Source organism: Camelus ferus, chromosome 32 (genome assembly GCF_009834535.1).
Source record: "Camelus ferus isolate YT-003-E chromosome 32, BCGSAC_Cfer_1.0, whole genome shotgun sequence".
Taxonomy (NCBI): domain Eukaryota; kingdom Metazoa; phylum Chordata; class Mammalia; order Artiodactyla; family Camelidae; genus Camelus; species Camelus ferus.
In genome coordinates, this window is record NC_045727.1 from 13,757,881 (window position 1) to 13,772,506 (window position 14,626).

At 34.7% G+C, this 14,626-nt stretch overlaps 1 protein-coding gene across 1 annotated transcript in view; it reads right to left on the bottom strand.

The window, feature by feature from the left end:
* Positions 1–13,488, bottom strand: part of HORMAD2 (HORMA domain containing 2) — a 48,869-nt gene extending 35,381 nt beyond the window's left edge. Inside the window, exons 1-6 of the mRNA XM_032471354.1 lie at positions 13,401–13,488; positions 7,972–8,113; positions 6,004–6,067; positions 5,432–5,468; positions 2,511–2,531; positions 1,797–1,823 (exon numbers count right to left, since the gene is read on the bottom strand). Of these exons, the coding sequence (XP_032327245.1) occupies positions 1,797–1,823; positions 2,511–2,531; positions 5,432–5,468; positions 6,004–6,067; positions 7,972–8,113; positions 13,401–13,451 (342 nt within the window). The 5' untranslated portion in view covers positions 13,452–13,488. The remainder of the gene's footprint in view (positions 1–1,796; positions 1,824–2,510; positions 2,532–5,431; positions 5,469–6,003; positions 6,068–7,971; positions 8,114–13,400) is intronic.
* Between the last annotated feature and the right edge of the window lie 1,138 nt (positions 13,489–14,626).

Consider the following 14,626-nt stretch of genomic DNA (forward strand, 5'->3'; position numbering starts at 1 on the left):
GCAAATTTTAATCCACGTGTGAAATTTATTTTTGCTTCAAGTACATGTTAATGTTGTTAATGTGAGTATTGTTTTGCTTAGGGGAGGACATACTTCTACCAATATGAGCCAAGAATCACGGCACCATATCAGATACATGCCAAAGACAGACTGTTTATGTGAGAATGTTGTTTTGCAAGTATATAAAAGAACAAAATCAAAGAGGTAAATTGTTCTACCAGTGATTAGCTGCTGAACAGCAACCACAAAGCAGTGTAACCCCATGGATACTTTCAGGCACTGCGAACATATCCATGTCATAGATATACTGTAATTATTGCTGACATGTTTGGTGTCCTGTTGAGTCTTTTAACACCCTTAAACATGCCATCAAATTTTCTAGCAATCATGTGTGCCATGAACACATAGAGATTAGGGATCACTCACTGCTAAAGGAAATAATCTGCAAGAGTTCAAAAATTTTTTTTCTGGGTCGTAAATGATAGCTCAGAATTCATCATATAATAAGCTTTTGTTTCCTAACTTTGTTATCATATATATTGCCTGCATCAAGGCTCATTTAACAGTTTTCTTCCATTCTGTAATATTTTTTGGTAGATAAGCCCAATTTCCTCAGCATTTCACTATCTCAAAACCACTAGTTTCAGACTAGGAGTTTTGCATGAATAAAAAAATGTAATAATTTATTGCACTAAAGAAATGACCAATTTATTAATAATTTATCAGGAGATCTTAGTTTGGAAAACTTCCCTCACACCTACCAGGAAAAAAAAAAAAAAGAAAGAAACTAAACAGGAGACAAAGATTTTTAAAAAAAAGGTAGCTTGGACATTGAGGAATTGTTACCCACCTGTACAAACCAGTTTTCTTCTGCCTTGCTCAAACAGATATTTATAATATTGCCAAGAAAGAATATTAAAAGCTAAAAAGTGCTTAACTTAGTCTCAAAGGTCAACAGTTAGGCTAAATCCATAGGCTTACGGAAGGAAAATTGAAAGCAAGGGAAAAGAAAGGGAAGAGGAAAGAAAGCTGGGAGGAAAATAAAGAGGGCAGAATGAGAAGAAAGCAGGAAGGGCTTCTCCCTCCACTTCTGTGCCACACCACAGCTGCCACACACAAGAAACCATTACATGTCTGGGACTATGACATTCACTCTGGGAGGCAGAAAACAAGGCAAGACTCTTGTCCTCAAGAATTCACAATCTGATTAGGGAGATAAAGTAATCTATATGAAATTGTGAGGTCCTGCTGGAAAAAGAATTTAGAGAAGGAAGATATTAGCGTGCACAAAACAGCCAAGGAGGCTTTCATAAATGTTTTGAACATAAGTTGGCCTCAAGGATGAGGATGAGTAGGAGTCAATAAGCAGAGGGAAGAAATTTAGAGAGAGAAGTAAAGAGGTAAAGCTTGAAAATCTATGAAAAGATCAAAAGGGGGAGAATTTAGTTAGCCATTAAAAAAAAAAGTTTAGCATTATGCCAAAAAGGCCACAAACAAAGAATTTGGCATCAGTTAAAATAAAAGTAAAATGTGGTTTTCATACAAGCAGAGATTCTTACTGTTAGAGTGTTAGGGAATAGGCTTGTTCTACCCAATGCTTTTTTCCCCAGCGTGCCTAGGTAGCTTTAAAACTCCCATAATAAAGAATTGGTGTCTTTATAATAAAACACCCTGGAAGAGCTCACTGGGAGTTACTTTGCTCATATGGTAGTCTAGAGGTATAACCTATAGCCTCAACTCAGATAAACATATTTAAATATAACATACATATACTGCTCATCTCTGTGTGTTCTTACCTCAGGTTCCTTGGGATTTGTATAAAGCTATTTAAGGAAAAATAAACAACATTTAGTTTCTGAAACTTACTAGGTTAGTCTTCACAGAATACATCTGCTATGTGAAGAGTTCAGCTGGTGCTATACTAAGTGAGTGCTGAGATACATATTTCAATCTAGAGATAGAATAAGCTCTTGTTTTATGAACGTAGACAGTCTTTCTAGTATTCTGTGAACACTGACTATAAGGAAATTGATACCTTTGATTACTGTGACTGAACTTCAAACAAATTCTAAAAAATCTGTTATGGTTTAAAAATTTTTAAATAAGTCGTATATCTAAGACTCTCAGTGGTATCTTATTTTCCTTCTATTCTTGACTACATCTACCATGTTATACCAGAAGTATACAAAACTTCAAAAAAGTCTACAAAACTTCAAAAATGAAAACTTTATATAAAGTAACTCAAACAGTGAAATCCTGATAGCCAGTAGATGAAGCAGAGGGTACATGCTACCGACCTCTCCCTGTATAGTAACATGTCAAAGAAATATATAGGTTATGATCTTTTATTAAAACTTCTGATAGAGTCTATTTTTTTTTTTTGAATTCCAAAATGTCATAGGATAGACAATGAAATTCAGGTAGAATGGGGGGAAATGCTGTTTTAATATTTCACTTTCTAAAAGACAATGAAACAGAGACAGAGGCTTGGTCTTTAAATGTGTACTTACTGTAAGTACTGCCATGTGTAGCTTTAAGAGAAAAGAAAACTATTGTTATTATATACTTGCACCTATATTATTATTATTTTCAATAAAGACTAATTAAAATATAACTTCAAAGAAGTTACAAAGATTTGGGTAGAAAAAATATTCAGAAGATCAGAGAAACAGATATTAATCATTCATTCAAGTGATTGTTTATTACACACTCAGGGTTCTGCTGGGAAGGAGGGGATGCAAAAAAACACATAACTATCCTACTCTCTATAAGTTATGTTCCAATTTAGGAGGTAAAATATACACAAAATAATTCATTATTACTAAAAATTAAATATGCCATAAGCATCTCTAAAACATTTTGCCTTTCGAAAGTAATCTACTAAAGCAAAAAATCTGAAATCTGATGTGTCTATAAAACTTTTGTCCTCCCTATGTATACATTACTATAAATAGATTTTCTGTTTGACAGAATAATAGAATATATACAGAGATAGAGATATAATCAAGCCTATCACAAATTTTTAAAAACTAGGATACAAATTAGAAAATTTTAGGACCATAATTTCGTATCAAAGTATTCACCTATTTCATCCAACGGACTAAAACGTTAGTGACACTGTGTGGCCATTTTGGTTACTGCATACAATTGATTTTAAGGCTACACAGTGAAACTCTAATTTATAGGAATTATTTAATTACTAATTCACTCATTCATTCTTTCAAAAATAGAAATGGCCCCTGATCTCAAAGAACATGGCCACCAGCACGGGAGAACAGAAAATCACACAGAGAAGCACATCATTATACTTGTGTTAATTGCTACGAAGCAGCAGCACAGGGCGCCTGAGAACATTAAAGAGAGAGACAATCTAGGCTGGGAGAACGGTGGGAGGTGTGTGTCAGGAAAGGCCTCCTTAAGGAGGTAAATATTTAGGCTGAGACCTGAAGGATACATTGGAATCAGCCAGATAAAGGGCATAAAGTAAGGAAGAGAATTTTGCAGGCAAAAGGAGCAATATGTACAAAGGTAAAAGGCACTTGGCATACTCTGGAATCCTTGTGTGGCTTGAACATGGTGAGCAATGGAGAGAGTGATGCCTTGGAAAGTACAATCCTCAGAGCAGTGGTCCCAGCATCACTTGGAATTGATCTGAAATGCAAATTCTCACACCAGAAATTCTGGGGTGGAGCCTGGCAATGTGTGTTTTAATAAGTCCTCCAGGTGATTCTGATGCAAGCTAGTGTTTGAAAACTACTCCTTTAGATTATTAACTCATTTAATTCTCAAACAATCCTAAGAGGTAGATTCTGTTATTATTCCTGTTTTACTGTAAAGAAACTTACCAAGAAATAGGTTACATGCCCAAGATCACAAGATACTAAGTGGCAGAACTAGGAGTCGCTTCAGACTGACATTTTCTAAAGCTTGGGCTCCTAACTGTATTGTGCTGCCCCTCAGTGATGGACACTCAGGAACTGCTGCTAAAGGAGTGGACAAGGGAGATGGATGAGTGCTGTTCCGTGTACTGGTGGTGACCTTCTCCTCGTCTCAACCCGTCTAAATACTGACAGTCTTCAATCCCAGAAGTCATCTTCTCCGACAGATTTCCTCCATGCCCCTCACTGGGTATAACCCCGCCTTGTCCATACTTCCACTGCACATGATCAGTATCTTGCCTTTGGCAAGCAATGCTTTCTAACGAATATTATGGTTATTTATATTTGTGATAAAGGTGATATTTTATGTAAAAATATCAAATAGATATGAAAAAATCAAAATGTAACAGCCCAACATGGCACAGGTACTGACCAATCAGAAAAGATGCCAACTTAGCCCTGGAGCTGGGTTCCTGGATGCTCCCCCTGGGCCAGGTGCCAGCCCTTTAGTTGCTAGATTGTGGAATAGTCTGAAGAGATCCCAACAGAGACACTGGTTGGGGGAGGGGGAGGACTGGTGGGAGTCATTGGGGGTCTCAGAGAAACAACTATTTACCACCTGATATAGAATACTTCAATATTTTAACAACAGGTACAGTTATGCCAGTATGCGATAGCTGATCATCAGCCATGCATATGAATGTCATTTATCTTCTGCCATGGTCTTTGTGAGCACAACCCCGTATCTGTTTTACTTTTATATTCCTCAGTCTCCCAGGTCAGTGTTTAATAAATCATAAGTAATAACTGTTCAGTGAAAAAGGAAATGTACCAGTGCAACTAAATAATCCAATGTAAGGCTTGCTCCACCATAACGGTTCTTAAAGGAATAGGAATTGAAGAGGAGTAAAAAGAAGACACAGATGGGGAATGGGGGAGAAAGCAGTGATGGAAAACTCATTTATATACATACTGACTCGTCAGCTAGGACTGGAGCCTCTAATTTTTACACCCTTCGTAGCTGTCTTGGGCAGCAAGAAAGATCTAATGCACTTAAAATTCAAGCTGCATTTTAAAAAAATTCAAGCTACAATACTAGCTGTTTTGAGGAACCAGATTATATACATGTGCCAAATATAGCTAGCAAAAAAAAAAAACTGACATAGAATAAAACCAATTATTCGTCCATTTTTTCCTTTCTGCAATATCTGCAAATTGAATCGCCAGTATTTTGAACATGTTCAATGTGCTAAATGCCAGATTCTTGTCTCCCCTGTCCCACATCCTGTGGATCTCTTCCAGTGACTTCAGAGGAAATTCTGTGGTCAAAAAGATACAAGTACGTAAAAAAGAAAAATGAGGGTTTCATTGCTAATTGATGTAAATGAGATATCAACAGGACTACAAAGACATAAAATAAAAAGAAATTTGTTCATGAATGCAAGGGTAAGACAGTATACTGCTAAAACACAACAAAATAAAGGCTAAGCTTTTCTTTTAAAGGGATAAAGGATGAGCCTTTGATTCTGGTATAAATTTAAAAACATTCTTACGTATCTCTTTTCCAAAGCATCAAAACAACCTTGAATCCTGTCAAGAAATAAATGTTCGATGTCAATTTGGACCAGATGCAAAGCCAAAAAGAATCTCAAGTACAGAATTGATTTACATTGTTTGCTTTGAAATACATTAAATTGATAATCATTTCACCTTTCCCATTTAATCATTTTTTTAAAACTCCTAGTATTTTTTAATAAGTTGATAGTACTTCATAAATAATAGATAAACAATTTTGAGGTAGGGAACCACATCTTATTTTTCATTTTGCCTCTTGTAATGTTTAGGACACTGACATGCATATGATGAGTAATCAAATTTTGATTGATATTTTTCTTTCTTGTATAAAGAAAGTCTATTTTCTTCAAAAGCAAAACTAAATCAGTATCTTAAAATAATACTGAATAATTGTTACACATTTGTAGGAAATTGTGTAAAAAGAAATACGAAAAGAAAGGAAGAAGGCAATGGTTTTAAGGAAAGGTTCTTACCAAATAAAGTCTTACGGGTAATTTCAGCCATGATAAAAATAATGTTGTTCAACTTGGGTGGAATTTCAGTTACTTACCACTTGATAATATGCAGTGACCCAGGACATTTTTTATCTTCTCTGAGGATTTTTAAAGTGAGGTCTACAAAAATAGAAACACAGTCTGCTGTACTAAAATTGTCTGTGCTAAATAAGGGTATTTCCTTTAATGATTTTATCCATATAACTCACTTAGTTTTATAGCTTATAAAAATGTTTTGAATCTCTAAATATCTAATTTAAAAATAAATCCTATGTTGATAATTGGCTTAGTTCCAATTTTTATTGTATATCAGCAGTCTTCCTTTCTATAACGTAGCACAACTGAGTTGCTTACAAAATCAACTTGTGTCATTTCTCTGCTTCTGCTAAATCATAAGTAATCATAGGGTAGTATTGAGGCCATCTCCATTAACCAATTTAAAACATACACCTCAATCTCAAATCACTTCTATGGTGTTTCTCTCCCTCTCAGTGGAAAAAAAAACAGATGAAAAATATTGCCACGGATTATTCTCAAATATTAATTTCTATCTGAAATTCAACTACCTTACTATAGGAAGGAAGAATAGGAAAATCATATTACACATTTTGGTGTAGATCAGTCTAAAGTCAATTACTGATTCATGTATGACTTTATATAAGTCACTTCACCTTTTCATATTGATTTCCTATCCTAAAATTGATGTTACCTCTATTGCTATTAAGGGATATTAAAATTATTCCATGTTGGTATAACGTTTAGAGATTGCCCAAAAAAAAAAAAAAGAGTAATATAGGAGTACTGAACATTTTTATGATGTATGCTACTTTAAGTACATTGAGAGGGAGATATGTCACTTCCACTAAAACTGTCACAAAAAATAAAGCTATAAAGAATGGTATCACCCTCCATGCCTAAGCTAGCGACTGGCCCATAATAAGTGCTTAATTACCCAAAACATGTCTTTTTTACCAATTCTATATTCCAAACAAAAGGAGAAACTGCAACTATATGCTATATATAAACATTTTCACTATTACAGATTTATATCCTAGACACCAAAAGAGAACATAATACAAATGAGGTTGTTACAGTTGCAGATACCATGCTTTTATGTTTATAGCACACATGCATTTCACTGATGTTCATGTAGAGAATTTAAGAAAATTAGATTGGAATGAGGCCAAAGTATATCATTAAATACAGACTGAGAAATTTAAAGTAGTTAGATTTTGAAAAATAACATCTTACAAGGAAACTTGTAGCTCTCTGCACTTATTTTCCAAATGATACTTCCCACTATAGTGACAAGTCAGCAAGATTTTCTGAATTGTTATCACAATCCAGCTTTTTAAACAGAAAGATTTTTGAAAAATTGAAGAGTCCTAGGTACATTCTTTTTAATAGAAGAGAAGGAAAGGAGACAGAAACAGCTTGTAACATAAAGAAATGAAATCATGAGTTTAAGGACACAAGAAATAAAAGGAAGAAAAGAAGAAAAGAGAAAAATTCAGAAAGATCAGAGCTGATTAGAATAATAATTGTCTTAATATCCATGCTAATCACCAAATAGGCTTGCCATGAGTATATCTTTTTTCCTGGTATATTTGTATATGTTAACAGGAAGAATTACACTTCTCAGTTAAAATTCCTCAATGCCAAAGCCTACCTTAAAGAACAAATTCAATTGAGGCACAGACTAGTGCAAAGTACAGCACCCAAATAGATTTCAATCTGGTTGCTGCTTTTATAGGTATGGTTTAGAATTACTGGGCTTGTCCAGATAGATTTCTTTTCTCCTCAGTCTGTCATTTGGTATCTAGCCAGGAAGTAATGGTTCCTATAAGTAAAACCACTAAACATAGTGAAATTAAAATGGAAAATGAATTAGCAAATTGATCTTGAAGAACAGGCCCATCCATGACTTGGGAATTAGCACACTCTGTGAGAAATTAAACATTTATTCCTGCCAAATAGAGAAAAAGGGCAACACCAGCCAAAGTAACCATTTAGTTAAACTTTACCATCCAAATGGCGTTCTCCGTAAGAGCTTTCTGGAAATAGGCCCCTTAGATATGTAATGCATGAGATAGAAGTAGCGAAGAGTTTCTTCACCATTATCAATGACTCGTGCTCATTAGTGATTTGGGATGGGAAAATTGTCTCCTGGTGGGGGGAGAAAGAAAAAGATCAGTACTCTTTAATATATTCAGCCTATCATGCCATTACCAGAAATAAAATGGAAAGCTCTTTCAAGACTTCAAATCTGATACCTTTATAGATAATCAAAAGGAAAAGGGCTTTGAATATTGTATTAAATTAGATGTTCAGGCAAAGCAGAGCAAAGGCAGAGACATTTATCCAAGTAATTCAAGACTAATATAATTTATTTTATGATGATCCATGGATTTGAGGCAAAGCTGGGGTTTTTTACTGTGATTGTATAAGCTTTCCTTTCACACACTCTTCAGAACCCACTGCAATCTGTCTTTTCCCCCCTCTACTGTATTCTCTCCAAAGTCACAAAATATATCCTAGCATTGACCTCGTCTCAGTCCTCACAGTATGAAACTCCTCTGCAAAGTTTGACACTTTTGCCTACACTGTCTTTTCTCAGCTGTCTTAATACTATTCTCTTTTGGTTTTTTTGTTTGGTTTTTCTTTTTTCACCTATTCCTCCCTCCATATCTATCTCAATTGTTTTTTATTTTTTCCAATTTTTCTGCTCTTTAAATTTTGGCCCCACCCCAGAATTCTGTCTTCAGTCTTTTTCCTTTTCAAAGCTCTCTTCTTGGGTAATTTCATCTAGTCTCATTGCTTCAGGTATAGTATATACAAAGAAGACTTCAAGTCCTTATTTCTGTTCTGACTTCTATATGTCTATTTTCTGAACATCTGCACCTAGACCACTTTGTAGACCCCTCAAACTCAGTTTATCACCCTGACTAAAACCTGATCCCACATCTCATTCTTGGGCAAATGAATCAGCATCCACTCCAATCATCCAAGCTAGCGGTGGGGTCATCTTTGGCTTCTCTCTCTCCTCCATATCCCAAATCCAATTACTAAATCCTATTAATTCTCTCCAGAAGAGTCCTCCAATCTGTTTTCTCCTTTCCCTTGTCACTGCCACTGCCTTGGCTCAGGATATGCTTACTTCTCCCCTTTATGGCTGCAGTAGCCTCTCATCTCCTTCCAACAGTTCCTTTCATTCACTCTGTCCTTCATGTGGCCATCATTAGTCTCTGAAGAATACAGATCTTACCATGACACTCCCCGTGTTCGTACAGGATAGAGTTCAAGTGAGGCATTTGAGAAATGTCAAATCTTATGCTTGCCTAGCTTTCCTGCCTTACCACCCTCTGCCCTCTGTCCCTACTTCATTACCCTCTCCTATGCACCCTGCTCTCTAGCCAGGTGGAACTACTATTCATCCACTATGCTACTGCCATGTATTTCCATATCTCTGTGCCTCACTTAAGCTAGAGTTCTGCAGAATACTAAGGTTCTGTAAGATATCAGAATGTTCTACAAAAAAGTATCAATGCTGGGGGGAGGGTATAGCTCAGTGGTAGAGTGCATGCTTAGCATGCACAAGGTCCTGGGTTCAATCCCCAGTGCCTCCATTAATAAATAAATTAATTAATAAATAAGCCTAATTACCTCCTCCCCCTGCCAGAAAAATGTATCAGTGCTAACAATAGGTTCCTTCTAAAGTTTGTATGTATGTGTGTGATGTATTAAATGATTTATACAGTTTTCCTTAAAAGATTGGCTAATCTGCCTTAAGAAATAGTGTGCCATATTAGAAATGCCATAAGTGTGACAGATGCATGGATTTTACTTCAGTATATAAGAAGTGTCTACCAACTAATAGTTATGTTGCATATAGAATATTTGCTGATAGATTTTTGGTATCTTGAGTTATCACTTCAACGTGTTTGTCATATCATTCAATGTTTATTGTGTACATGTGTTAACACAAAAATAAAAATTTGATCATTTTTGTCACAACTAGTCTGACACTGCTTTTTTCTGTCTCCTTTAATCCAAGCACCAAATATGTCTCATGAACTCCAGCTGGTGTTGTGTCAATACATTACAATTTTAAAGTACTTTCTGAATATTGATGATTTGAACTAGATTAAACTTAAGCACTTCTGTTCATTAACAGACTATTAAGAACAAAGAGGCAATTCAAGAGTGGAAGAAGATATTCTCAGCATCTGACAAAGGACTCATATCCAGAATGTATAAAGAACTCCTAAAATTCACTAAGAAAAAGACACCTGGAAAGAAAAATGGGCAAAAGACTTGAACAAACACTTCACAAAAAAGGATATCCAAATGGCCAATAAACAATGAAAAAGTGCTTGAACTTCATCAGAGAAATGCACATTAAAATCACAATGCAATAACATTATATACTCACCAAAATGACTAAAATTTTTAAAAATTAGAAAATATCAAATGTTGACAAGGATATGGCTCAAAAGACTTTAAACAGTGGTTGTAGGAGCATAAATGGGTACATCTTCTATGGGAAATTGCTTAGTAATATCTACTAAAGCTAAATATAAACATATCTCGTGACCCGTATTCCACTTGTAGGTATACACTCAACATACGTTCACCAAAAGAATGGTCATAACAGCATTATTTGTAATAGACCCAAACTGAAAACTACCCAAATTTCCGTCAACAAGGAAATGGATAAACAAGTGGTGGTTTATTACCACAGTGATATACTATAGATCATTGAGAATGAATGATCTACAAGTAAATTTAATATAAGTGACTCTCATACATAAAGCTGAGCGCAAGAAACATGATACAAATGAGTACTAGTGTATGATTTCATTTATAAAAAGTACAAAAGCAGGTGAGACTGATCTACACTAGTAGAAGTCAGGATGATAAATCTCTGATTACCTTATTCAAATTCAGGGTTGGTTTTGTTTTTTTTTTTGTATTATACTGCACATTTCAACTGCTGAAGTTTTAATAATTCTGTTACTTAGAGGCAGGTACTACTCACAAATATGCCTATAGATGAAAAAGAATTCCCCTAAAGCTTTTCCATACCTAGATCTGATTCTATAATGTCTTTTGGACATTCTAGACATGATTTTGCAATATAGGCTTACTTCTTTGCTACACTATATAGTGAAAATGAATGATCAGTTCCTCCTTTTTTCCAAACTGTATTATATTTAGTTAAAAAGATATATAAAATTATTAGTCTTGCATGTATGATAGGAATTTGGGGGACAAACTAATATGGATCTTAAAAGCCAGGCTAAGGAAATTATGCTTTATTCTGCAACTAGTGGAAAGGCAGCAGGTTTGACCAGGACAGTGAATAATTGTTTTAGGAATATTAAGCTGTAGCAGAAGTAGGAAAGATTAAAGTCGAAGGAGAATTAGGTATGTAATGTGCATGTGTATGTATGTGTATGTGTGTAAAATTTGACAGAAAATTGCTTTTTGCACCCATGGGGCCTAGGAATTAAGGTTCTTTGGGGGTAATTGGGTAATAGCTGCCATGGGACATATATAATAACTTATTGAAAACATGCCAAAATTTAGAGGCAATACTTGAATAATAACCATTTGTAAAATTAAATAACCTGAAAATATAAAGACATTTACTTTAAATACAGAATCTAAAAGGTCATTTGTAATAATGAAGATCAATGGTTGGAAAAGGCCTTTAGAATTCTGTTACTTCTCTATACTCCAGAGATTTTTCTCTCAGCTCAGCTGATCTAAATCTTTAAGGGTAATCATTCATATTTTTATAAATGTCTAATACATGAAAATACTGTGGCTTGATAATAGAAAACACTATTATAAATTATTTTAATAAGACAGTGTGCTAAGGATATGTGAGGTTTGGCAGCTTAGCTGTTAAGCTACATGACGTGACCTAAGGCAAGTTACTTTACTTCTCTGAGCTTCAGTGTATCCTCCTTATTTTGAGGTTTAATTGAAATAATAATATAAAACCCTTGGCACAGGGCCTAGCACATCGTAAGTGCTGAATAAATGTTAGCTTCTATATTTACTATTATTGTTGTTTTAAGTATTAAGAGGCAAAATCATAGTCACTTAAAATATACTGGGAGAAGTAGCTCATGTAGTTCAAACTACAAAGATCTGTTTATAGCAAAAGGTCAATTTGTTAGTTTACAGTAAGAAAAATAACTGCCAAGCTGATTGCACTTCATATACTCAACTTAGCATTTACCCCCCAGGAAGGAAGCATACTAAAGAAACTAAAAGAGATCAGGAGTCTGCTTGGTAAATATATTGAATTTGAGCCAGAAAGATGACTGCTTTCTCTCTGCCCTAATTCTCCTTCAACTTCAATCTTTCCTACTTCTGCTACAGCTTAATATTCCTAAAACAATTATTTTACTCAGTGTCCTGATCAAATCTGCTGACTTGCCATTGATTGCAGAATAAAGCAAAAATTCCTTACCCTTGCTTTTAAGATCCACATTAATTTGTCCCCAAAGTTCTTATTCAATTTTATTTCCTACTTCTGTCCAAGATGATGACACTCCACTCCAATAAGGATGTTCGTTATTCTCTGAAACATGCCAACCTCACTTCTTATTCTGAGCCAAGGGATATGCTAGTTTTTCCTCATAGAATTCTTTCTCCTCTATCCTAATCCTTTTCGTTATTTAAGGTCCACTTTAAGTCCTTCTCCTTCTTGAGGAATATACAAACCATTCCAGTCTATATAAAATCTCTAAATTCCTATAATTTGTGTTGCTTTATTCTTTTCACATATACTTAATGCATATACTACTTTGTATATTGACTTAACTCCTGTGAATCTTATTTCCCTAATGAGATTAGAAACTTCTGGAAGATGAAGATTCTTTTTTTTTTAATTCTCTCAGAGAATAACACAGTATTGCCTATAAGTTATATAATATTGAGCTCTCAATGAATAAATGAAAGATTCATCAGAGAATGTCATGGGACAAGACAAACTTGCCCAGGTAGCAAGGTTGCCTGCCCCCGGCAAGCTCCCCCTGGGCCCCAGCATCCAAGTTTCTCTCAGTGCTCTCTCCTTCAGTTCTTGTAATTACATCACAGTGTGCATCAGAAGTTTCCTAATTGTGTCAGGAAGTGAATGTCTAACAAAGAACCATTCTCTTTAAACATCTTTTTTTGTTTCTGATTTCTTTTACTCTAGAAAGTCTAAATATATAAACACAAAACAAGCACCCAGTAAGTTACTTTGTAGGAATCCATTCTAATTTCCTGAACAACCTCAATCCATTAGCCAGTTAAAATGTAGACATACTCTGCCAGAATATTATGGGCCAATTAACTGATAAAACTGCTGTTTCAAAAAAACACCAAAGATTAAAGTCATGATTCTGAACTAACTCAGTAAATAGTCATCGGTTTTTCTTTAATTCTGAATAAATACCTTAGATGCCTTGTGAATTCTGATAGAGCGAGAGAGCTGAGCAGTGGCCATTATAGAAATGTATCAGGATTCTTTTAACAAATCTAACCTGTAAAAGAAAAAAATTAATTAGAGACCTTGCCTAACACATCCTTACTGTGAATTTTCCAAAGAACAACTATATAGTGAGCATTTGACTGTATTCTTTGGAGAATTAGTTTAACAAACATTTTTATATTTATTACCAGTTTTCACAAATACTGTAAGATCTCTGGATTACTTTTTCCCACCACCCAATGAAAATTTAACTTACTTATTCCCAAATACATTTGGAGGAGAAAAATGAATTGTAAAGCACCTAAAGACTCAACAATGTATTTTAGTCATCTTTGTTACTCCCTCAGAGTGTAACAGTTCTCTCTATATAGGAGGGGCTCAAAAATATTTCTTGAATTAACTTCATGTGTAATTGATTTTCAAAGTCAACTCAAAAGTTAATGTTTATACTTCACACCCATTAGGATGGCTATTCAAAAAAAAAAAAGAAAGGAAAATAACATGCGTTGGTGAAGGTGGGGGAAAATTGGAATCCTTGTACACTGTTGGTAGAAATGTAAAATGGTGTAATTGCTGTGGAAAACAGTATGGCAGTTACTTAAAAAGTTCAATATATTTACCATATTATCTAGAAAAGCCACTTCTAGGCATATACCCAAAAGAATTGAAAGGAGGTATTCAAATAGATACTTATACACCAATGTTCATACAGTATTAATTACAATAACCAAAATGTAGAAGCGACCCAAATGTCCAACAACAGTTGAGTGGATTTTTAAAATGTGATATACACAATGGAATATTATTCAGCCTTAAAAGGGAATGAAATTCAGATACACATTGCAACATGGATAAACTTGACATTATGCTCAGTGAAATAAACCAGACATGAAAGGACAAATATAGCAGGATTCCTGCTATATATAGGTAGAGATCCCTAAAGTAGTCAAATTCAGAGAGATAGAGAGTAGAATAGAGGTTACCAGGGACTGGAGGGTGGAAGGAATGGGAAGTTCAATGGGTACAGAATTTCTGCCTAGGATGATGAAAAATTCTACAAATGGATAGTGGTGATGGTTGTATAACATTGTGAATGCATTTAGCGCCAGTGAATTATACACTTAAGAATGGTTGAGATGGTGAATTTTGTTATGTACACTTGACCACAACAAAAAGCATTAACGTTTAAA